The sequence below is a fragment of the Nelumbo nucifera genome, chromosome 3 (assembly GCF_055504915.1).
Source record: "Nelumbo nucifera cultivar China Antique chromosome 3, China Antique-T2T, whole genome shotgun sequence".
In the NCBI taxonomy this organism is placed as follows: Eukaryota; Viridiplantae; Streptophyta; class Magnoliopsida; order Proteales; family Nelumbonaceae; genus Nelumbo; species Nelumbo nucifera.
The window spans coordinates 93,289,097-93,314,917 of record NC_142651.1 but is presented as its reverse complement, the minus strand read 5'-3'; the positions used below and the strand labels follow the sequence as shown (position 1 = coordinate 93,314,917).

General features: G+C 41.4%; 1 protein-coding gene across 1 annotated transcript in view; it reads left to right on the top strand.

The window, feature by feature from the left end:
- The first annotated feature begins 668 nt into the window (after nucleotides 1–668).
- Nucleotides 669–25,821, top strand: part of LOC104589772 (putative leucine-rich repeat receptor-like serine/threonine-protein kinase At3g14840) — a 39,352-nt gene continuing 14,199 nt past the window's right edge. The window contains exons 1-16 of the mRNA XM_010248207.3: nucleotides 669–978; nucleotides 1,721–1,895; nucleotides 3,316–3,387; nucleotides 3,509–3,577; nucleotides 3,668–3,739; nucleotides 3,857–3,928; nucleotides 4,044–4,115; nucleotides 4,203–4,274; nucleotides 4,370–4,441; nucleotides 5,331–5,402; nucleotides 5,502–5,573; nucleotides 20,671–20,742; nucleotides 20,848–20,913; nucleotides 21,072–21,137; nucleotides 21,231–21,266; nucleotides 21,424–21,467. Coding sequence (XP_010246509.1) covers nucleotides 885–978; nucleotides 1,721–1,895; nucleotides 3,316–3,387; nucleotides 3,509–3,577; nucleotides 3,668–3,739; nucleotides 3,857–3,928; nucleotides 4,044–4,115; nucleotides 4,203–4,274; nucleotides 4,370–4,441; nucleotides 5,331–5,402; nucleotides 5,502–5,573; nucleotides 20,671–20,742; nucleotides 20,848–20,913; nucleotides 21,072–21,137; nucleotides 21,231–21,266; nucleotides 21,424–21,467 — 1,198 coding nt within the window. The 5' untranslated portion in view covers nucleotides 669–884. The remainder of the gene's footprint in view (nucleotides 979–1,720; nucleotides 1,896–3,315; nucleotides 3,388–3,508; nucleotides 3,578–3,667; nucleotides 3,740–3,856; nucleotides 3,929–4,043; nucleotides 4,116–4,202; nucleotides 4,275–4,369; nucleotides 4,442–5,330; nucleotides 5,403–5,501; nucleotides 5,574–20,670; nucleotides 20,743–20,847; nucleotides 20,914–21,071; nucleotides 21,138–21,230; nucleotides 21,267–21,423; nucleotides 21,468–25,821) is intronic.

The window sequence follows — 25,821 nt, the reverse complement described above, 5'->3', positions numbered from 1 at the left end:
GAGGATATGAGGAGAAGAACTTTTATTTCAGATTCCAAGTGGCTACACTGAAAAAAATCTATGAACTAATGGCCTATTTATAATAGGCTAAACCCACCTAAACTCCTATTCTTCTGCCATCAGAACCTAAAGATTAGGAGTACATGAAGATATCCCATTAAAACAGCTAAAAAGACTCAACTAACTTGACCATGACATAATTTAAATTGTTAAACAAAATAGCAACAGAATCGGGATTACAAGCCAACAAATAGAATTTTATATCGATTTTTGATATTTAATTAAACTCCATCCAAACGCCTACGAAATACGACTGGAGTATTTAATTACACTGGTATGGTATTTACACTCAAACAAACGCAGCCTTTGGTCTGGAATCTGGGCCGATCGACAAGAGTTAAGTTCCTGAACGGTTTGAACCGATAATAGAAATCCCTTGGCAGTTGGCAACTAGACGAATGACCGCGTTGCTAATTACTCACCCACTGGTTCCCCAGCGCCGTCTCCGAGTAGAAGGGTTAAAAAAAAAGTCAACGAAACACATACAAATAAGAATTGGTCAACAACAACCTCTGAATGTTGATAAGAACAGCTTTATTTCATCAAATTAGAGAGTTCGATGCTTGGTATCTTTACATAAAAGTCAAGAGCAGCACCTGTTTACGTTTGATTTACTGCCCAGCTTGTGGACTCTTAATACTTTATTTCTACTCCTCAACCACCTCTCTCTGAAGTTCGAACTTCAAACCCATTTAGCAGCAGAGCAGACAGAGCTCATCTCTATGACTTGAGAGTTTCAGACTCGTTGAAGAAAGATTTCCGCATCTGATAATCCAAAAGCGAAGCTGGTCTGGTCCCTCCAATCTCTACTGAAGGTTGGAAAGATGTTCACGGGACGTTGTTTGGTGGTTTGGGTGGTCGTTGGGTTGAGTTGCTTACTGACTTTGGCATCTGGAGCGACCCTTGTGAAGGATGAAGGTAAGTCAATTACTCATTTACTCCTAGCTAGTTACAGAGAATGAATCGTGAAGGGTCTGTTTAATTTGCTCTTCAGTTTTCACTTTCTAAGATAGATCCACATGAAAGATTTCACAAAGTTCTACTTCCTGCAAAAAGAATGTTTCTCAATTTCGCTTAAGTCGATCGAATCCTTCTTTCCCTTTTCCAGTCGACCATAAACCTTTATCCTGACCAGAGTACCGGATTATCCAATTCTATAGAGCAAGAAGAACTCTGATCAAGTTTAATTTTTATCCAATTCTATAGAGAATAATTATCATTTTCATGGCTGTTTTTGGTTGGAGAAACGAGAGTTTATCTGTTTTCTTTCTTTCTTTTTGTTTCTTTTAATTAATGAATCGTAGGTGTGATCAATTGAGCTCTGGACAATTCATCTAACTTATCAAAGTCTTAACTCCAGTCTGATCATGTCATCCGGCCAACTGTAAAGGGCCAGCTGCAATAAGTTTCCTGAGTTCCTGAGTCCTGACTCTGTTCTTCTGCCGAAGCAAGCCATAAACCAGACCAGACTCTCAAAACAACGTCTCCCAGTAGTTTCCAAAAAAAACAGGATGTGATAGCTTAATAATTGTTGATTAATGTTTCCTTAATTAGGATAACTTAATCGTTGTGACTAAACTATCCCTTGCCTTAGAACGTCGCGGAAGAAAACCATGGGCAATATGGTAATGTTAACATCATGATTTCCGTTTAATTTCAGTGAACGCGTTGCGTCAGATAGCGAAAACATTGGGGAAAACGAACTGGGATTTCAGCGTGGACCCATGCAGCGGCCTATCGGGATGGACGACTGCGAATCCCGAGAAGGGATTCGAGAACGCGGTGTACTGTAACTGCTCCTTCTCCAACAACACCCTTTGCCACGTCACCAGCATGTATGTATTGTAATTAATTATTGCCACGTCAGATTTATTTATTTATTTACAATTTGCTGTTCGCATTCTAATCCGCCGCAAACGCGATGATGGGTCGTGGACTATTTATTGGTCACGGGCATCACCGTACAGTCTATCTGTCCCATTGTTTTGTTCGGCCCATTGGACTTTGATCAATACATACACGTGGACTATTGGTCACTGTCTCACTCTCTCCGATCAAAAACTCTTGGATTAGAATCCTCTAATTTAATTATTGGGGTTCACTGCCCTGCCATATCATGCCATACTGCCGGGGACCGGATCTGTTCCTCACACAGGGCACTCGCATCCCACCATGCATTAGGAATATCACCCATATTCATATGTTATTATTCACGGGAATATTCTTAAAGAGATTGGTGTGAGGCGCCCTGTCTAAGAGATCCCAATTCTATACTGCCAAGCTGTTTTCATGTTGTCCTTGTCCTTGTCTTATTAAAAAAATAAATAAAAGGAACCGACTTTGATATTCCTTTAAATAAGTGCAGACTTCGGAGTATTAATTATTAAAATATTTTAAATTAAAAAAAATTCAAATGTAGAGGTATTATTGACACTTGATACAATTTTAGGGATAAAATTGATATTTCAATGTCCATATTTGGCCATTCAATAACTTAGGGCCCATTTGGAATGGTTTCTGCAAAGAGAGAGACTTCAGTGTTTACAAGACCGTATTTACACCATTTGCACAGTCTTCTACTTCATGCATTGGGAATATCTCTGTACTTGTATAATTTTTTTTTTCATGATAGTGTAGATACTCAATGCAAGGCTGCAAGGGACTGTAAGAAGTGAGGTGATTTGATCATGATGGTTGAGTACCTATGTTACGGAGAAGTCACCCGGAGTAACTTTGTACTTTTAGTAGCGTTTTTGTCATTTTGAACACTGAAAGGCTTTCCGAATTTTTACCAAATACAGCTTCTGGCGTTCTCATGTGGAGTCCAGCTCGGAATGTCAAAAGCTGCATCCGAAAGCCCTCTCAAACGGGCACTTACTTCTACCTAGTTAGAGTCTGAACCGCCTTTCCCTTTTGTTAATGGTTTTGCGGTTTAACCATTTGGACCAATGAATCAATCCATAACATCATAAGTCATAATCATAACAATAAAAATTAACAAAAAAATAGATAATACCATTAAGACAGATTAAAGGGTTCAACCATTCTAAGTCAATGGGACATTTTTCGAGTCAACAGAATTTTCTGTAATACGGCAGGTTACTGAAAATGTGACCGGATTATCGGTCCAACCGGATGGGTTAATGACGGACTGTGACTACTGGCTGTATCAGCCAAATTCTCTAATTTTATTATTTTTTTCAATGATTTTAGACAGCTCTGAAATCGCTTTTGTTCTTATTTTTTGGAGTTCAGAGTTCTCAAAGTTCAGAGTTTACCAGGCGTGCTCCCACCAGAGTTGGTGAAGCTTCCGTATCTCCAAGAGATGTAAGTTATAACTTCCTATATCTCCGTGGCTCATCCTAGCATTTTCTTACATCGTTTGCTAACTTACGCATTCCGATAATAACTAACTTAACTGCCATTCTTTTTATTTTTTCCTTTCCAGTGACTTAACCCGCAACTACCTTAACGGTACAATACCCTCAGAATGGGGTACTATGCAGTTAGTGAATATGTAAGCTGTTTCTTCTCTTACTCACTCTCATGTTCGTTTTGCAAACGAAAGCTTTTAGGTCTGAAAATTAATGAACTAGGGTTTCCGCAGCTCTCTTCTCGGGAACCGTTTGTCTGGTCCAATCCCAAAAGAATTCGGAAACATCACCACTCTCAAAAACTTGTAAGTATTGATCTCCAATCTCCTTCATGTGCCTGTGTGCGCGTGAGCGCGAGTGAGTTTCTATGTTTGAGTGTAAAGTTATTCATTACTTTTGCTTAAATCAATGCCAATTTTCAGGTCACTCGAGTACAATCAGCTCTCTGGAGTTCTTCCTTCAGAACTTGGGAATATTGTAGGCTTAGAGCGAATGTAAGGCATTTCTGGTTTTTACATTCATTGCCCGATTGATTGGTCCTGGTTTTCAGCTTTATTGAGTATGCCTATATATCAAGAATTTTCTTATGCTTTTTTTTTCACTTTCTAGATTGATTTCCTCGAATAATTTCACGGGGCCATTACCAGAGGCATTTTCCAAGCTGGCGAACTTGGGAGACTTGTTAGTTTCTATTACATTTTCCATTTTGTTCAATCACAGGTCACCTCTTCCATTTTGCTCATCTTTTTCATCCATTGACATATGCAGCCGTATAAGCGATAACCAATTTAATGGGACGATACCCAATTTTATAGGAAAATGGACAAAACTTGAAAAACTGTATGGATTCCTACTTCCAAAATTTAAATTGCTTTTTAGTGGTAAAATTTGAAGGTGCCATTTTCTTCATTTAACTCCAATTTTCTTGATGACAGTGCAATACAGGCAAGTGGTTTGCAGGGGCCTATTCCTTCTAATATTTCATTCCTGGAAAACTTAACTGACTTGTGAGTGAACATTTACTGAGACTCATACATGTAGTTTTATTTTTACATGTTCCCTCCCAGGGGAATCTTAAAATGATTCTACGTGTGAACCATATCACCTTTTCTTGTAGCAAGTTTCAACCCAGTGGGTTTTTTCCACATGATGGGAAGAGCTATTTTTTCACCTTTTACATTTGAAAAATCTAATATGTTCAGAGGAAAAATCAATATGTGGTGGTATGGGGCTGAAAAGAAAGAAATACATGTTGATAATCCAGTTTTCATTAGATAAATGAAGAGCTGTTTCTTCACCCATGTACATTTGAAAATTCCAAAGGCAATTATTTACAGAGGAAGAATCAATGTGTGGTGCTTTATGGAGCTGGAAAGGAAACAATACATGTAGCTAATCGATGTCCATGGTATGGTTCATCAGATGGCTTAAGAGCCATTTTTCACCCTTGAACAGTTGAAAATTCCAAAGGCAAATTTTTGCAGAGGAACAATCAAGATGTAACAGTGTATGGGGCTGAAATGGAAAAAATACATGTATCTAATCCATGGTATCCCTCATCAGATGGATGAAGAACACTTTGTTTTCCATCCTTGTACATTTGAAACTTCCAAAGGCAATCATTTGCTGAAGAAAAATCAATATTTGGTGACGTATGGGGCTGAAAATGAAACAATACATGTAGCTAATCCAGAGTATCCTTACTAGATGAATGGTTTGGATCTGCCATGAAACCCTCCCTCTGCCAGAAAACATCTGTTATTGAAGGTTTAAAACAACCAAGAAAAGAATAGAATACATTTCATATTATTTTCCTCATTTGATTAAATGGATACTCTTTTTTAATAATTAACTAAAGAATTCTTATTTGTTACTATTGGTGAATTTTTTGTTCAGGAGGATAAGCGACATAAGTGGAACAGAATCGACTTTTCCACCACTGAGTAATATGGCAAACATGAAGACACTGTGAGTTGTATGGTTATAAATCTCAGTTTATGGAAGCATATACCCATCTGTAATTTTTTTAATGGTCTGAAATAGAATTTATTTGATTGCTTAATATAGGATATTAAGGAGTTGCAATATCATTGGAGGTTTACCTTCATATCTTGCTGACATGACAAAACTCAAAACTTTGTAAGTCCAAACCTTTATCTCCCAACAAGATTCTTTTAGAAGTAAAGAAATACAAGTACTTATTAACCAAATGTTTCTTTTTCATTTCTTGTTTTGTAAATGGAACAGTTGTATGGTGCTTGACATGTGAAAAGATTTCATAAATTATTCTTCTACACATTTGTTAATTGTTATGCAGTTTATGGATTGGAACACTGTAGAGTTTATTTTCTATCTTACATAGAACATTGGGTAAATGGTATATGGAAGTCAAAATAAGTTGCAACCTAATGCAGAATAATGCAAGTGGTTATCTTGTTACACTAATTTTCACTTTTACTTCAATATAGTTTGAAATGAATTAAATAATAGGTCTTGATCAAATTACAATATCAAAGGACATTATTCAGATGAGATGAAGTATCTATAGTAGATTGTCGAGGCTTATCACAATGAAACATTACAGAGGACAGTCCAGAGGTTTCATTTCCTCTAAAGGCACTGTTTATGCAACTAAAGGGATGTGGCAGCTTGCTGGACAACTCCATTGCTCATTATTTCAATCCTCTGACAATGAAGAACAATGGATACTACATTGTTAGTTATTGAGGCTCTGTATTATTTTGTTGAATATGGTAAATAGAATTGCAGTGAGAAACTTGGAGAATATGAAATATAAAGAAAATGGATGATTACAACAACTTTCTCTATTAGGGATAGGGGATAGAGACCCATCATTAACTCAATTTAGGGTGAAGTTGAAGATGAAAAAGAAGAAACATAAACAAAAAGACTATTTCCAATATTTACAGTGGAAATATTATGATTTCTACGATTTTTTTGGATAAATAACAGAAAACTTTTTATGAATCAGAGAACACCACACCTCTCACCAAAGTGAACAACAGGCCCAATAGTACAAGCTTCTCCAAGGAGCCCAATAATATAATAAAAATCAAATACAATTACACATTACCTCCTGGCCTTAGGCATCCCCAAACTAACTGATTCTAGATACCCCTACAATTGCTAGAGAATCGGCTGTAACATAAGAACTTCTAGGAACCCAACTGAATAAGCTGTTCAAGTTGGAGCTTTAATATCTGAGCCTGTCTCACCATCAGCTTAAACTTCCAAGGGATCTGTTCTTGAGATTTCATCCAGCTGATTATGGCTTGGCAGTCACCCTTGACCCCCACTTCCTTCAATCTCTGCTCGCTCATTAATTTAAATCCATGAACCAAAGCTTGTATCTCAAAGCCTCAGCCCTTACCATGCCCAATGGGACCAGAAAAACTGATGTCTATGTTACCAGAATAATCCCTAAGAGCTCCCCTGACACCTGACTCTCCTAGATTTCCGAGGCAAGATCCATCAAAGTTGAAGTTAATTTACCTGAATCTGGGGATTTCCATAATTCAGTCCTTTGCTGTCTTCTGGCCTGAAATTCAGCTATTACCTTCCACATCTTTAGCATTTCACTAAGGAAAATACCCTTGAACTCATCACAAATTAAAGCCCAATGTGCAACTCTTATTTTTATAAGCTCAATCAACTCTGCAGCCTCCATTGATTCTTCAAATATGTGTGGATTTCTTTCATTCCACAATCCCCACAACACTGCTCCTTGCATACATTGACAAATAATCTTGTCTTCGGGTAAGATGATTGGTGTTTTCCCCACTCCTCAGACATAGAATGCACACATGAGGGGAGAGACACCAGACGCTTCCTTTGGAGTCTATCACAATTCTTAAGTACTTGATTGGCAGATCCCAACAGAAAACCTTTACCTTAGGGGGGATGGGACCGCACTAAAGCTCTTTAGTTGGGTACTGGTTTATTGCAGTAGATTGGTAAAAAGTTTGAAAAAAAGGAAGTGAACAAGAAAAATACCACTGGTATTTGGCATCCTAAACTCTCTCATCCTACCCCTGAAGGAACTAAACCCACCTCTTGAAAAGTGTCAAGTAGAGAAACAAAATCCCCCATTTTAGAGTTCCTTAAAGCCCTCCTTGACCCCAAATCCCGAACCAAACCTCTTCCCCCCATAGGACACTAAATCAGAGATAGGTTTATTTTTGAGATTTGATAAATTATAGATTCTAGGAAAGACTTGGAAGAAAGGAGTACCTCCCAACCAAATATCTTCCCAAAAATTCACCTTGATTCCAGAACTTGCATCATCATATTTATATGTTGCATGAAAATAGGAACTGAGGTCAGAATTGATTTCCAAGAGCTTCTTACGGTTTTATTTCTAACAGGATCCATGCCCTACCTGTTAGGATGAAGCCCATAGATGCTTTTAATAACCCAGTTACACAATGTCTCCAATTCTTTGGGGAATCTCCATAATCATTTGCCCAATAGTGCCATATTTTTCTCCTTCATCCTCTCAATTCCTAAGCCACCAGTCTCCTTGTTTTTGCACACTTCCTTCCAATTCAAAAGATGGTCCTTATGATCATTCCTTGGATCCCATAAAAAGTCCCTTATTATCTTTTCTATCCTATCCATTGTCCGAGAAGATCAAGGATAGAAGGAAAGAGCAGAATTTCCCTAACACATATGACAATAACCATGGTAAACAACTTTAGGGATTCGAGAATATGTGCCTAAGTCTATGGGGAATAAGCATTTATTATTGCAACTATTTTTCATAAATATTTTCCTTACCTTTATGTGGTTATCTCCACTATATATTTGTCAAATGATAGTGTAGGACGGGGGTAAGGTTGGGTTGGGGAGCGGTCTCTTTGAAAGACGAAGAGAAGCCTCGAGAGTGAAGGAAGGTGAAGGTCTTAAAGAAATGGAAGAGTTGTGGATGCTCGAGAGTATCAGTAGCAAATGCTTAGGATCGGATGAGTTCCAATGTGAGGAGGATCTCTATTTATGAAGGAGGTCCCCAGATCCTTAAAGGTAGGAGATTAACATATTTGCTCTGTATCGGGGAAGGGAATATTTGATTAGCTGTCAATCATTGGGTGCGCTACTAAGGTATTGCCACGTGTCTCATGAGGATTTTCTTCAAGGATTGGCTTTCCTTATCCTTGAGATCCCTCATTACTCACGTGTGCTACTACTTTTTTGTGCATCATGACTAATCCTATGTGGCAACAATGACGTCACCGTTCGGCGGTTGGTACTTCGTAAATTCCACGTGACGGTTTGCAAAGTCCTTTGCTGTCGTGGATTTGCGTGTGTTCGGGCACACGTTGACCTCACTGTGGGCTCGGCCTACTGCCCTTTTTAACCTGTCGTCCAGAGTGGGCTCGTGGGTTGTGAGTTCATCGCACGTCATTGTAGGTGTGGCTCCATCGCACACTTAGGTGTGTTTGGGTCTATTGGACGGGTCTTTCTGAGGTTCATTTAGGTTTGGGCGTGGATTGAACTTGGTGGATGGTGAGTTTCCACTCACCTCGGAAGCCTCTTCGAGGGAGGCTTGACCTCCTAAAACAGAAGATGGAGAGAAAAAGAGAAGGGAAGGAAGGAATAAACTGGACTTAGGGAGAAGAAAATTAAAGGATAATCATTCATTGCTTTCATTATATGATGATGGCCTTATATAGCTGGCCTACAGGTGTAATATCAGAGGGAATATCCTCTGATTTCTAGGTAACTAACTCTGGTAGATAACATGGATGGAATATCCTCTGGCGGCAGAGTAACCAACTCTGAGTGTAACTAATTCTGGGGCTCTGTCGCCTGTCTTCTCTGTCTCCTTGTGAATGGCTGATGGGTGGTGGCCTGCTCCACTCCCCTAGTGGGTTCTGGAAGGAGTGTTTAGGTCTCAACAGTTCCTTTCCCCTTAGCACTAACCTTGCCCTCAAGGTCTAGGTTCGGAAACCTCTCATTCAGCCTTAGATAAGGTTCCCAAGTGGCCTCTTCTGGAGGCAGTCCGGCCCATTCAACCTTGGCTTCTGGCACAACCTGCCCTCCTCGCCGAACCCATCGGAAATCCACAATCTTGATAGGCTCTGTGTAAATGTCCCCTTCCTCTATAAATTGGGGTAAGTTGGGTGAGATAGGGGTATGATTCCCCACAGCTTTCCTGAGAAGTGAGATGTGAAACACCGGGTGAAGCTTCGAGGTAACAGGGAGGTCCAATCTGTAAGTGTGAATAAACCCTAGTTGATTCTAGGTCAAAGTAAAGAAGAAGAAAGAAGAAAGAAAAGAGAAAGAAGAAGAAGAGTGTTCGGCCATACTAGAAGAGAGAATATGAAAAATCACTCTCTTAGCCGACCCACTTGAATTTTATTCATAAAACTTAGAGTTACAAGAAAGACTATTTTGTCCCTCATAGAAGATGGGACACATAACTTAAACTCAGATACAATAGACCTTTCACTTTCAAGAAGATAAACCAGAATGACCAAAATACCCCTGACCGAGCATTCTAACACTCCCCCTCAAGCTGGAGATTATATATCATATAGTTCCAGCTTGTTACAAATGTAATCTATTCTTCCCCGAGACAATCCCTTTGTGAAGAGATCTGCCCACTGATTTCCTAAGGTCACATGAGATGTAGTTATTACCCCACTTATCACTTTCTCTCTCACAAAGTGACAATCCACCTCAATATGTTTAGTTCTTTCATGGAAGACGGGATTGGATGAGATGTGAACAACAACTTGGTTATCACAGTATAGTTTCATGGGTTTGTCAATTGAGAACCCCATCTCCTGTAGTAAGTTCTTCAGCCATACTAGTTCACATGTGGTATGGGCCATAGCCCTGTACTCTGCTTCTGCACTACTTCTTGCCACCATTGTTTGCTTCTTGCTCTTCCAAGTTACAAGATTTTCACCCAGGAAGGTACAATACCCTGTGGTTGATCTCCTGTCTGATATAGAGCTAGCCCAGTCAGCATCTGTGTACCCTACTATCTCAAGAGTTCCTCCCTTTTGGTAAAACAAACCACGACCTGGAGCACCCTTTAGGTACCTAACAATTCTCAGAACAGCTTCCCAGTGAGGAACCCGGGGATGTTGCATAAACTGACTCACCACACTCACAGCAAATGATATATCTGGTCGGGTAATGGTCAGGTAGTTCAACTTTCCCATCAACCTTCTGTATCTTCCAGGATCATCAAACTCTTCACCTGCATCCGCACTTAACTTGGCATTGAGTTCCATAGGAGTCTCTGCTGGTTTAGCACCTAACGACCCTGTTTCTTCAAGTAGATCAAGAACATATTTTCTCTGACATAGGTTGATCCCCTGTTTCGACCTCGCAACCTCTATTCCTAGGAAATACTTTAGCTTCCCCAGATCTTTCGTATTGAAGTGGTCCTGTAAGAATTTTTTTTAGCCTATCAATTCCATTGCTGTCACTTCCAGTTATGACAATATCATCCACATACACGACTAGCAAGATTTTCCCATCCTTTGAGTTATAGCTGAACACAAAATGATCAACCTGACACTTGTTTCATCCCAAAGGCCTTCACCACTTCACTGAACCTGCCAAACCATGCACGTGGAGATTGTTTCAGTCCATAGATTGCCTTTCTGAGCCTGCACACCTTACCAGCCTCCCCCTGAGCAACAAACCCTGGTGGTTGCTCCATATACACCTCCTCAACAAGATCACCATGTAGGAAGGCATTTTTTATGTCAAGTTGTACGAGAGACCAATCATACATAGCAGTTAATGAGATCAACACCCGAACTGAACCAATTTTAGCCACAGGAGAAAATGTCTCCATATAGTCCACACCATATAACTGAGAATAGCCCTTGGCCACTAACCTTGCCTTCAATCGTTCCACACTGCCATCAGGAAGATGCTTCACTGTATAGACCCATTTACACCCAACAGTGTGCTTATCGAGAGGAAGAGTGGTGAGTTCCCATGTGTGATTATGTTGTAGAGTAGAAAGTTCTTCTTCTATGGCTTGCCGCCACCCTGGGGAGGCAAGGGCTTCCTGTACAATCTTGGGAATGGGAACCGATGAGAGTAATGATATAAACTTGCAATGAGAAGCAGAAAGGTGAGCAGTGGAAACATAGTCTGAAATGGGATGAGAAGTACAAGTGCGTTTACCTTTCCGCAAAGCAATAGGGAGATCAAGATCTGAGGGAGAAGGAGCAGGAGCAAGATCTGTCGACAGGTGCTGAAGTGGAGGAGGGGCCGAAGCACTTCTGCGGGTATACACTTGAGTAATTGGCGGCCTCTCTGTAGTAACAGGCATATGATGTGCATCGGCAGTAGGAATGGGAGCTACGGGAAGAGTGTCCACAACCGGTACAGGAAGAGGAACCACAGGGGGAGAAGAAGAGACCCCGGCATCTGAGAAAAATGGAACTGATTCAAAGATGGTGACATCAGAGCACACAAACGATTTATGAAATTTTGGGTTATAACACTTATACCCTTTCTGAGTTCTTGAGTAGCCAAGAAAAATACACTTCGTAGCTCGAGCATCTAGCTTGTCTACTCCAGGCCCCAAGTGCTGAACAAAGCAAACACAACCAAAGACTCTTGGGGTGAGAGGAAATGGAGACAAAGTGGGAAACAACACAGAGAAAGGGGATTGACTTCCAAGGATTGACATGGGCATCCGATTTATCAGAAAGCATGATGTAAGAACAGCATCACTCCAAAAGTGCTTTGGGACATTCATATTGATCATCAAGGACCGAGCAGTTTCAAGAAGATGTCTATTTTTCCGTTGAGCTACACCATTTTGTTGCGGGGTGTAAGCACAAGATGTCTGATGATTTATCCCATGATGTTCTAGGTATTGCTGAAATGGTGAGAAGTTGTATTCTTTGGCATTATCGGAGCAAAGTATTTTCATAGGAACACCAAATTGAGTGCGTATTTCAGCATGAAATTTTTGAAAAATAGAGAACAATTCACTACGGTCTTTCATAAGATAGATCCATGTCATCCTTGAAAAGTCATCAACAAAGATTACAAAATACTTATACCCATTGTATGACACCACTTTAACTGGACCCCATACATCAGAATGAACTAAGGCAAAAGGACTTGAGACACGACTATCAACTCTTGGACTAAATGAGACTCGATGATGTTTTCCCAACTGACATGACTCACAATCTAATGATGAAAGATGACTCAAGGAAGGAACTAACAGCTTCAAAGCCTTGAGAGAGGGATGACCAAGTCTGTAGTGCCACTGGAGAGGAGTAAGAGACGATTGAAAAGTCACTGGGGGGCCACCACCATCAAGGTAATACAAACCACCTGCTTCATGCCCTCCACCAATCTTTCTCCCCGTCTTGAGATCCTAAAACACACAAGAAGGAAAGAAGGTTACAGAACAATTAATGGACTTGGTTAATCTGCTAACAAACATAAGGTTAAAAGGGAACTTAGGAACATATAAAATAGATGCTAAAGACAAGGAGGAGAGATCAACATCACCAACACCACAAGTAGGAGATGTAGAACCATTAGCAAGTGTAACTGTCTGAGATGTGGAGGAGTGAGAAAGGGAAGAAAATACATCAAGAGTCCTAGACATATGGTCCGAGGCTCCGGAATCAATGATCCAGGGTGAGGCTTTGGAAGATAAGCAAGTCATACCTGAATGGGCAAGTGTAGTTGTGTTCTGCTGAGATGTTTGAAGGAACTGCTCATATACTGCCCGTGGTACACTCACCATTTCCTGCTCGGAAGCACAAGCGGGTGTGGAGGGGGTTGGGGCAGTTTGCTGGCTTTCAGTAATTGTGCTACTACTCTTAGATGTAGCATGGTTAGCCTAAGTGTTGGGTGGACCACGCAAATCATAGCAGAAATTAACTGTGTGCCCCTCTAAGCCACAATGTGTACATTTTCTCTGAGCATTACTCCTTCCTTTTTTACGGCTTCCCCCTAACTCTCGGCCTCCAGTCCAGCCACTAGCCCGGTTAAACATGTGTCCACAACGGTTGCTTGGAGGGCCACTGCTGCCACCACCACTTCTACTTCCACGGCCACTCCCTTTAGTCACTACCAAACCAGATCTATCAGAGAAGGAAGAATGTTCTACCGGCTCAATGGATGTCCTCTTAAGACGGGCAAAAACTTCTTCAAGTGAGGGGAGAGCTGATCCCCCCAATATCTATGCTCTGATAGGCTCATACTCAGCCTTCAAGCCCACAAGAAACCTAGTCACATCAAGTTGTTCACATTGCTGTTGTTGGATCTGGACATCTGATGTTTGAGGGTGATACACATTTAGCTCATTGCGGATGTTCCTTAAACTTGCATAATACTCTTCTAAGCTTTGACTTCCTTGCTTCAAATTGAAGTACTCTTGGTATAACTGATATACCCTAGTTGTGTTGTCTTGTCCAGAGTAAAACTTTTTAGCATGATCCCGGATTTCTTTGGCTGTATCTAGGAACATGAAGTTCACACTAATCTTTGGTTCCATGCTGTTCCAAAGCCATGTCATTATCTGTGCATCATCTTGTTCCCATCACTGAACCTTGGGGAATCAGAGGAAGGTTTCTCCTCTCTCACATGTTTTACTTTCCTCTTGGCCTTCAAGAACACCTCCACAGATTTTGCCCATGGTACATAGTTCTCACCATTCAACTTGATGGATGTCATCTGAACACTTAGATAATATGGAGAAAGCATGATGCCGGTTTTGTTGTCTTTCCCATCTGCAAATGAAACCATCTCAATTATTTCGCCTTTGAATATACACCACAATCTCACACTCTTCACAAGACTTATCTCACTTATGATACCACCAACTCCACCTTCTTCAACTGCACATTACACACTACACTCTAAAGCTGAAATCATTCAGTCAACACATCAAACACTTGGACTGCATACTGCAGAACTGATTACACACAAGGTCTAGGAGTTCACTTTTAAGCATTTAGAATCATAGATATGTCAGCCACCACAATACAACCATCACCACACCACTGCTGTCGTGGACTTCAGCAGTCTACTACTCTTCTTTCAGCACACATGCGAACAAGAAAACAAAGGAACATGACTGATATGTGCATCAGTCTCACCCAGCACCACAACAACTAACTTTTGAAGCACAAAAAATTAGCATTCACAGTCCATTTCTGAGCACACGACAGCAGTGTCCATACCTGTATACGTCCAGCCCTCTTCGTACACTGAATAGAGGGTCTAGTATACCACTTCAACGACCACCACAGCACCGGCCAGAGGCATTCTCACCTCCAGGCCCTCAAAACGGCAACTCCTTTTCAGCCCTTTATCGAGTCTCCAATCAGGTCAGTTGTAGGATGATGAAACCTACTGTGAAGCTGGCGGCGAACCCAGGAAGAAGGCAGCAGCCAGAAAACACGAGACCTTATTGCTCTGATACCATGTGAATAAACCCTAGTTGATTCTAGGTCAAGGTAGAGAAGAAAAAAGAAAAAAGAAAAGAGAAAGAAGAAGAAGAGTGTTCGGCCAGACTAGAAGAGAGAATCTGAAAAATCACTCTCCTAGCCGACCCACTTGAATTTTATTCATAAAACTTAGAGTTACAAGAAAAACTATTTTGTCCCTCATAGAAGATGGAACACACAACTTAAACTCAGATACAATAGACCTTTCACTTTCAAGAAGATAAACCAGAATGACCAAAATACCCCTGACCGAGCATTCTAACAGTAAGCAACAAGGCCCACTCTCTCCAGCACCTTATAGGGCCCATAATATCTGGGAGCTAGCTTGTGCCAAGCCCGTCTCATCACTGAGACCTGGCGGTAAGGTTGGAGCTTAAGGTAGACAAAATCACCTACCTGAAACTCTAGTGGGCGGTGGTGGGAGTCATAGTAGACCTTCATCCGTTCCTGGGCTTTAATCAAATTGGCCTTGAGCAGTCTAAGGGTCTCATCTCTTGCCAGTAGGTGAGTCTCTACTTCTGCCACCTTATCCGACCCAAATTCATAAGGTAATATGGGAGGAGGTTCTCTGCCATATAGAGCCTTGAAGGGTGTCATTCCTGCCACTGACTGATAAGTCGTGTTGTACCAGTATTCTGCCCACGGAAGCCAGTGGACCCACTGTTTGGGCTTCTCCCCTATGAAGCATCTCAGGTAGGCTTCTAAGCATAGACTAAGAACTTCAGTCTGTACATCTGTCTGGGGGTGTTAACTTGTGGATGGGTGCAGTTGGATTCCTTGCAATCGGAAGTATTCCTTCCAAAATGAACTCAGGAAGGCAGGGTCACAGTCCGAGACAATGGATCTTGGTGTCCCATGCAATTTTGACGTCCCGTATGAAGATGTCAGCCACCATTGCTGCAGTGTAAGGGTGAGGCAGGGCAGAGAAATGGCTATACTTGGTGAGACGGTCAATTACTACCATGATAACCTCCTTCCCTAAAGAACAGGGAAGTCTGGTGATGAAGTCCATGGAGAGGTCTTCCCATACTTGCTCTGGAATCTTGAGGGGTTGTAGAAGGCCCACGGGAGACTGTGAGGAGTATTTCTGCTGTTGACAGGTTTGGCATTCGAATACATAGTGTAACACGTCCTTGCGCATTCCTACCCAATGGTAGTGGCTGCTGAGCCTCTTTAGAGTCCTTAGCACTCCTGAATGTCCCCCCAAAGTGGAATCATGAAACAACTTCAATAGTTCAGTTTTGTGGCTGGAATTTGGAGCAATCACGAATTTGCCCTTAAAGAAGAGGTCTGGTCCTACAATTTGGTAACCTGCAACCTGGGAAGGGTCCTGCCTCAATTTTTCCCTAATGTCCTACAGCTGCGGGTCAGACCTTGCCTCTTGCCATATGGCTTCAAACAAGGGAAAACTGGGCTGAGAATAGGTTAGTTGGGTCAGCTCCTCTACCCGCGATAAGGCATCAGCTACCCTGTTGGCGGGCCCAGGTTTATACTCTATTCGGTAGTCGAAGCCCATCAGTTTACTAAGCCACTTTTGCTGCTCCGGGGTGTGCACTCTTTGTTCTGCTATATACTTCAGACTTCGTTGGTCTGATCTTATAATAAATTAGTGTCCCAATAGGTATGTATGCCATTTCTGGACTGCCATTACCACTGCCATCATCTCCTTGACATAAGTGGACTGGTTCTGGTGAGCGGATGATAGGGCCTTGCTGAAGTAAGCAATGGGCTGTCCCTTCTGCATCAGGACGGCCCCTACCCCTACACCTGAGGCATCACACTCTATCTCAAAGGGCTGGGTGAAGTCCGGAAGAGTAAGGACTAGAGGGCTCGAAATTGCTGTCTTCAAGTCTTCAAAGGCCCGTTGGGCCTCATCAGCCCAGCTGAAAGAATCCTTCTTCAACATACGTGTTAGAGGGGCGACCATGAGCCCATACCCCTTAATGAAGCACCTATAATACTCGATAAGCCCAAGGAACCCCCTGAGAGCCTTTACAGTAGTGGGCTTGGGCCATTTTTGGATGGCATCTATCTTTTCTGGGTCTGCCATGACCCGCCCTGCTGCAACCACATGGCCTAAGTATTGTATATGTTTTTGTCCAAAAGAACACTTAGTCATTTTGGCATGTAACTGATGTTCCCTTAGAGTGGTGAGGGTAAGTTTCAGATGTTCCATATGGGTGTCCCAATCCTTGCTGTAAACCAGAATGTCATCGAAGAATACTAAAATATATTGCCTTAAGAATGGCCTGAAAATGTCATTCATGAGGTCCTGGAAGGTGGAGGGGGCATTTGTGAGTCCAAACGGCATAACCAGAAACTCATAATGGCCATCATGGGTTCTGAAGGCTGTCTTGTGGATGTCGGTCCGGTGAACCCAGATCTGATGATACCCGGATCGCAGGTCAAGTTTGGAGAACACCTGTGCTTCTCCTAACTCGTCCAGCAGTTCATCAATGAGGGGTATCGGGAACTTGTCCTTCACTGTAATCTGATTCAGGGCCCGGTAATCTACACAAAACCGCCAACTACCATCCTTCTTTTTTACTAGGAGTACAGGGGAAGAAAATGGGCTAGTGCTGGTCTGTATATGCCCCTTGTTCATTAGCTCTCTTACCGCCTTCTCAATTTCTAGCTTCTGGAAATAGGGGTATCTATATGGCCTCACATTGGCCGGTTTAGAATCTGATAAGAGGGGTATCTGATGGTCATGGGCCCGGGGTGGAGGTAATTGGATTGGTTCCTTGAACACATCACCAAACTAATCGAGTATCGATCGTAGTGCCTCGTGTTGGGCTTCCGTGGGTTGGTCACAGCTTGATTGTTTAAAGTTGGAACTGTGGGCTGCATGCCTAAGTGCATAAATAAGGGCTGTCCAGTATCCTTGGAGGCCCATAACATGGAAGCTACAGTATCATCTTGGGGACTCGGAGGCCGCACCCCTTGTAGATGGCAAGTCTGACCATCCTGATAAAAGTCCATTGTCATTTTGGCCCAATCACAAAGTGCAGGCCCTAGGCCATGTAACCAATGAATTCCCAGAATAATATCAGCCCCTGAGAAATCCAATGGGTGGAGATCTACCACGAAATAGTGGCCTTGTATAAGGATCTTTTCCTTCTTGCACACACCATCACATAACATCTGACTTCCATTAGCCACATAGATCGAAAAGAGTGGAGTGGGTTGTATGGTCATACCTAGTTGCCTTGCTAATCGGCAAGTGATGAAATTCAGGGTAGAGCCACTGTCAATCAAGATCATCACAGATCGGCCCACCAACCTTCCTTCTATTCGCATGGACTGAAGAGGGTTGAGGCCCATGAGGGCGTGCAAGGAGATCTCGGCTCCAACAGGTTCAGGTTCATCTGAGATCAGTTCACAGTCTTCTACGTGTTCTGGGATGGTCCCTTCCAGTTCTTCCTCTGTCTGAAGGAGAAACACTCGCTGGACTCTGCACTTATGGCCCGGTCCAAACTTGTCATCACAATTGTAACAGAGGCCCTTCTCGCGTCGGGCCTGCATCTCAGCCCACGAGAGGTGTTTGAAGGGCACAGTGGGCCTGGGCAAAATGGCTTCTGAGAATCCCCAACTTGTTTCATGGGTTGCTGTTCGGCCCGCTGGGGAACCCTCACATTCGGGTAGGATAGCTTGCTGGTTCTGCGCATACTATCGATCTTCTCTTCTTGCAGGCGAGCCATACCCACCGCCGCCATGACTGTCGCTGGTCGAAGAGCTCTCACTTCCAAGCGGATGTCTTCTTTGAGACCTCCCACAAAACACCCTACCAAGGCCTTCTCCGGCCATCCATGTACCCTGGTCCCCATTCTTTCGAACTCGAGCTGGTAGTCTGCTACCGTCCTAGTCTGTTTTAGTCGAGTGAGGAGTTCGTCGTAATCCACGAATGTCGTCAGCCCAAAACGGATTCACAGAGCTTCCGTGAACTCCGCCCAAGTTACCTGAGGATGGGTTTGTCAATACCACTGGAGCCAGAGAATAGCGTCTCCTTCTAGGTGAATGTAGGCGATGGCGACGCGCTGGTGTGCAGGGGTTTCATGGTACTCGAAGAATCTCTCTGCTCTGAAAATCCAAGGAATGGGATCTCCACTGGAATAGTTGGGAAAATTGATTTTAGTGACCTTTCCGGCGGGGTAATACCCAGTTCCTTGGCTACCGGAAGCAGAGGCGTCAGCCCCTGCTGGATGACTGGTCTCGCCGGACTGTTGTTGAGAGGCAAGGTTAGAGATGACCACCTTGAGATCCCTAAGTTCGTTCAGTACCTGGTGGAACCCAATCTCAAGTTGGTCGACTCTATCTTCCATGGTAGAGGATCTTGTCTGCGGCATAGCTGGTCTGCGACTTGGCTCTGATACCAACTTGGTGTGTTTCCGCTCACCTCGGAATCCTCTTCGAGGGAGGCTTGACCTCCTGAAACAAAAGATGGAGAGAAAAAGAGAAGGGAAGGAAGGAATAAACTGGACTCAGGGAGAAGAAAATTAAAGGAGAATCATTCATTGCTTTCATTATATGATGATGGCCTTATATAGCTGGCCTACAGGTGTAATAAGAGGGAATATCCTCTGATTTCTGGGTAACTAACTCTGGCAGATAACATGGATGGAATATCCTCTGGCGGCAGAGTAACCAACTCTGAGTGTAACTAATTCTGAGGCTCTGTCGCCTGTCTTCTCTGTCTCCTTGTGAATGGCTGATGGGTGGTGGCCTGCTCCACTCCCCTAGTGGGTTCTGGAAGGAGTGTTTGGGTCTCAACAGTGGACCGTGGGTTTATCGCAGTTTTGCTTAATGTTTTGCGGGTTCATCGCAAAGGTGGCAGTGTACCGCAAGTTCATCGCAGCATGGGGGTTGATTGCAAGCTGCTTGTAAGTGCTCCTGTGGTGTTACTCTTGGTGTCTGAGTGTTCTTTAAGGGTCCGGGTGAGCTGTACATACCTACAGATAGTGTAGAACTCCCATTCTTTCCATGCCATTCTGTCTCAAGATTCTTGTCTTCACTCCTTGTCATTTTATATAGAGAATGGAAAAAATAGTTTGTCAGTAGTGCTCATATTGTGGCAAGTATACTTTTTTAGGTGCCCTTTTCAAAAAAAGAAGGATAGCTATTCTGTCATAGCAAATGGAGGTTCACTTGGATGCAAATTAAAAGAAAAGTATTGAAATAATATGTAACAATCTACCCATGAGTAAGAAGCAGTTAGCTAGTTAGACAATAAAGATTAAATAAAGTTCATGTATCTAGATGGAGAGAAGAAGCAACAATATGCCTTAACCAACTCAAGAGCTTGTACTTAATACTTACCTACACTTTTTAGTTAATCTGTCTTTTGTGCTCACATCTCGGGCTGGCAAGCGTGATAACATAGATTTGAGTCTGAGAGCAGCCACTTTGTGTAAAAAATGCTAAAGGTTAGGACCATTTCCAGTCTATCCCTCCCAAGACCCCAAATAGCTGGGACAAACATTGGCTAAGGCCTTTTTTTATCTTATGTGCTCACATGCCTTTAATTGGTAAGGTTTGTAGAATACTTGAGCGGACATGGTTAGGTTGCACCTGAAAATTGTTTGAGTTTGTTTTTCTAGCCATTCAAGAGAGAGAACTTTCATATTATAATTTAGACAGATATGCTGACACTTTTTTATCACAAATTTCTAAGTGGTTAACCATTGATAAAAAGTATTCAAAAGAAATGATTTAAAAAAAGGTTGCCACTTTTCTCTTATTGTATTTATTTCCACATGTTCCTGCAGAGACCTCGGCTTTAACAAGCTGACAGGGGAGATTCCAAGTACCTTTTCAAAGCTAACAAAAGTGGATTACATGTAAGATCTAATAGTTGCAGTTTGGTAATCTAGTATCAAGTTTCTAAAATGTTTTTATGATGCAACTTCTCAATTACACTATATCATTGATGTTTTGTTGTTTAGATATCTTACTGGAAATTTGCTAAATGGTCCTATACCTGATTGGATGGTGAAGAAAGGGGAGAGCATGTAAGTTCGTCTTTCTAGTTTCTTGATACTATTAGTGTCATCATTTTTAGTCAAAAGTTTCAGTTTTTCAAACAACAAATGACAGTGTCTTATATAAATAAAATTTTGCTTCATTATTCTTTTCTTCAAGAAAATGATTGTTTAATTTTGACATACAGTGATTTGTCCTATAACAACTTTACATTGGGAAGCACACTGCAATCTAGTTGTCAACAACGAAATGTGTAAGAACATTCAATGCAGTTCCAAATTCTTCTATGTTGCTGTAATAAAATATTTCAGTTTCGCTATTAACCTTTTCCTTTATATTTCTTCAGAAATTTGTTTGGAAGCTATTCTTTAGGAAAAAACTCGTAAGTTTCTACTTTTCGTTTTATACAATACATTTACAGGTCATGTATTTAATTAAAAGTACTTGCAGACAAGTACTTTAATCTATTTGTTTTTACGTGAATATCTTTCATCATAATTTCGTAGTGCTGACATTTTCTTGACCTCATTTTTATGTAGAACTGGATTAATTGCATGCATGCAGGGCCTTCGTTGCTCACAAAGTAAGTACTCAATTCTGAAGTTAGACCTTTGGTTGTTGCCTTGCATGAGTTTCTTGGTAAAGAAATTTGCTTTATGGTTTCATATAATTTATTTTCTGCCACTGTAAATGACATAATCTGTATTACATTGCTTTGGTAAACCAAAGGATGCTCATGAGAAAATCATTCTAAAGGTAGCAAACCATATCAATTATGTTTTTGGTCAAAGAAATAATCAAGGATAATATAAAATGGTGAAGGTGAAGATGGGAAGAAAATGAAAACCAAATCTTCTCTTTTGTTTATGAAATGAATAACATTCTTATATACTTAAGCATTGGCTATGTTCAAGACTATAAAATGTTTAAGAAGAATATATTAATTAATATGCACTTCTCTTCTATTTTATCTATTTAGTTAAAATCATCATTTCATTAACAATAGCATATTAGAAGTTATGAAATATTGTTTTTATGTTTCAAAAAACCAGAAATAAATACAAGCATAACTTAAATTTGCAAAATTTTGGTAACCTATTGTTTTTTTCTCGGTTCTAAAGGTATATTATAAACAGATGAAGCCATGAAGATAAGAGGCAGAAATAAGGCCAGTTTGCATGGTATTTGAATTCTTAACATTTTATAGGCCCCATCTAAGATTTTTCTAGGGTGAAAAATCAGCTTAAAAAATGAAATTGATTGATATAAAAAAAGATACCAACCATTTGCTTTTTTGATAAGTAACTTTAAAAATTTTATTAATTAAGCAACAATATATACATAAGTACAACCGAGGGTGGGCCTTGGTGCAACGATTGGGTTGCTCCATTGCAACTTGGGAGACCAAGGCTCAAATATTGGAAATAGTCTCTCTGTATGTGCAGGGTTAAGGCTGTGTATATATGGCCCTCCCCAGACCCCACATTGGTGGGAGCCTTGTGCACTAGGCTGCCCTTTATATACATAAGTACAAGCATCCCTTGGAGAGGTACGAGTCTCACAAAAAAACTTAAAATCAGATTACAACTGAGCCCAGTACAGTTGTTCCCAATTAACCCCTTGCTTTGCTAAATGTATCATCCATCCCATTTTCCGATCTCTGAACCCATTGTATATCTAATGCTATGTTGCTAGTTAACCATTTAAACCTCTTGACTTCATCTCTATAAGCCCATATTATAGTCTCCAGATCCTTCAACCATCCCAACACCAACTTAGAATCCCCTTTAGTAATCAACTTCTCCATGTTGAACTCCCTTGCTATCTGTACCCCTTGAATAACAGTCAGAAATCCAGCCCTAAAGAGTTCCCAGAACCTACTGGTCCTGAGAACAAAGCAACAACATGAACATCTTTATCTTTGAATATTCCCCCTACTCCAGATGGGTTTGGATTACTTGACTACTCCCATCAAAATTTAGTTTAATAAATCCTTCAGAATGAGATAACCAAATAGAAAGTGTTAATTCCTTTTTGAAGAGCCTTTTGCCACCTCTTCCCATTTCCTCTAAATATCATCATAGTAAAATTGTGAGAAGATGTCCAATGTTCTAACCCAATGTATCACCCTAGTCATAACACATTACGCCACTGGTTCCTTCTTTCCTTTTCTAAGAAAATTATTGCATTCTGTTCTTCCCAAATAGGCCAAAATCATTGCAGCTCTTGTGCATCTCTACAGAATTCTTCCCCTTCTTTTAGGCCACCTTAATTTTGATAGATTAAACAACCTTTTCATCTCCGCTAGCAAAGTCCACTTGTACCCAAATAAAGAAACAAACTATTCCAAAATGCATGCAATAAATGGCAGGAGATTAGTAGGTGGTAACAACTCTCACCATTAGTTTTACATAACCTGCACCAATTTGGGGATACACAAAAAATGTCTTCTTTTTCGTAGATTGTCCATGGTATTAATTGTAATTTGAAGAGCTATACTCGAAGTAGCAAGGAGGAGAAGAGAATCACAGAACTGAAGAGAATGCCGAACTGTACTAGGCAGTCGACCAGTCTTTTATTTATAGATGAATATAGTACAAGGTACAAGAAATTACTGGGATACCCCTGATTAGTGATGGGACACCCAGATGACTTAAAACACTAAACAGGATTAGGCCCATTAACAAAGGCCCAGTTACAAGATAAGTTAAACATAAGACTGGGCTAATAAGAACTCTTATAAGCCGAACAACACTCTGACATTCTAACACTCCCCCGCAAGCTAAGCATGGATATCAATCATGTTTAGCTTACCAAGTATGTCCCTGAACTTTGTTGATGCCAGCCCTTTTGTTAATACATATGCAATCTGCATCTCTGATGGAGTATAAGGTACACAGAGTTCTCCTGAAATAATTCTCTCTCTGACAAAGTGTCGATCAATTTCAATATGTTTTGTCCGGTCATGCTGTATGGGATTGTTGGCAATGTTGATAGCAGCTTTATTATCACAATACAGCTTGAGAGGACCCTCAGTCTTGATACCAAGCTCATTAAGGAGAGTTCTGAGCCATAGGAGTTCAGCAACCCCGTGTGCCATAGCCTGGTATTCTGCTTCTGCACTTGATCTAGCCACAACATTCTGCTTCTTACTGCGCCATGTGACTAGGTTTTCTCCCAAGAATGTACAGTAACCTGAGGTTGATTTTCTGTCTCCAACAGATCCAGCCCAATCAGCATCAGTGTAGGCTTCAATTTCAAGTATGCTGTTTTTTCTGAATAGAATTCCTTTACTTGGGAAAGTCTTCAAGTATCTGAGGATTCTTTCCACTGCTCTCATATGAGGGGCCTTTGGTGAGTGCATGAATTGACTGACAACATGCACTGCATAGGCAATGTCTGGCCGAGTAAGGGATAAGTATATCAGTTTTCCAACCAATTTTTGGTACCTTTCCTTATCACAGTATTCCTCACCCATTGATTCTTGTAATCCATGGCTTGGTTCTATTAGAGTGTCTGCTGGCCTGCACCCCATCATACCTGTTTCCTCTAGGAGATCTAGCACATACTTTCTTTGACATATGTAGATTCCTTCTCTTGATCGAGCAACTTCAATCCCAAGAAAGTATCTCAGATTTCCCAGGTCTTTGATCTCAAATTCTTAAGCTAAGAACTCCTTCAGCCTCTTCATCTCTTTCACATCATTTCTAGTAATCACCATGTCATCCACATACACAATGAGTACTGTAAGTTTGTCATCCTGTCTCCTTGTGAACAATGTATGATCTGCACTGCTCTGAGTGTACCCTATTTTCCTCATGGCCAAACAAAGTCTCTCAAACCATGCCTGGGGAGATTGCTTCAAACCAAATAATGCTTTCCTTAGTTTACATACCTTCTTTCCAACATCATATCCAGGTGGGGGTTCCATGAATACCTCTTCATGAAGATCACCATTTAGAAAGGCATTCTTCACATCCAGCTAATGAAGTCCCCAAGAGAATTTTGCTGCAAGTGACAGTAGAACCCTGATTGTGTTGAGCTTTGCTACTGGGGCAAAGGTTTCCTTGTAGTCAATTCCTTCCTTTTGTGTAAATCCCTTTGCCACAAGTCTGGCCTTGTACCTCTCAATTGACCCATCTTCCCTGTGCTTTACTTTGAATACCCACTTGCACCCAATAGTGCCTTTCCCCTCTGGCAGGTCCACCAATTCCCACGTCCTTGTTTTCATTAGGGCTTTCATCTCCTCATTCATGGCTTTTTTCCACCTTGGATCAGATGCCACCTCTGAATACCTGGAAGGGATACATACAGAGGAAAGAGCAGACACAAAGGAGTGATAGGCAGGGGATAAGTGTGAGTAAGAAACATAATCAGCTATGGGATGCTGAGTGGTACAAGAGCGAACAGGCTTACGGAGAGCAATGGGAAGATCCAAATCTGAATTGAGTGAGTCGGAATTACCTTGGATTGCAGAGACAGATTGATCTGAGTTCAACTGGTTGCAATCATGAGATTGAGGGGCCTTCTTCCTTCTACTGTATGTAAGTATCTCTTTCTCTTGTTCACTAGAACCTTCAGAAGCATCAGCCGAATCTGGAGAAGTAACTGGCACAGTGGAAGTCTCACTAGGTTGACCCGGAATGTTACAGGTACTAGTAGTGGAAGGTGATTGTAATCTGAAGAGCTATACTCGAAGTAGCAAGGAGGAGAAGAGAATGTCGAACTGTACTAGGCAGTCGACCAGTCTTTTATTTATAGATGAATATAGTACAAGGTACAAGAATTATTGGGATGCCCCTGATTAGTGATGGGACACCCAAATGACTTAAAACACTAAACAGGATTAGGCCCATTAACACAGGCCCAGTTACAAGATAAGTTAAACATAAGACTGGGCTAATATGAACTCTTATCAGCCGAACAACACTCTGACA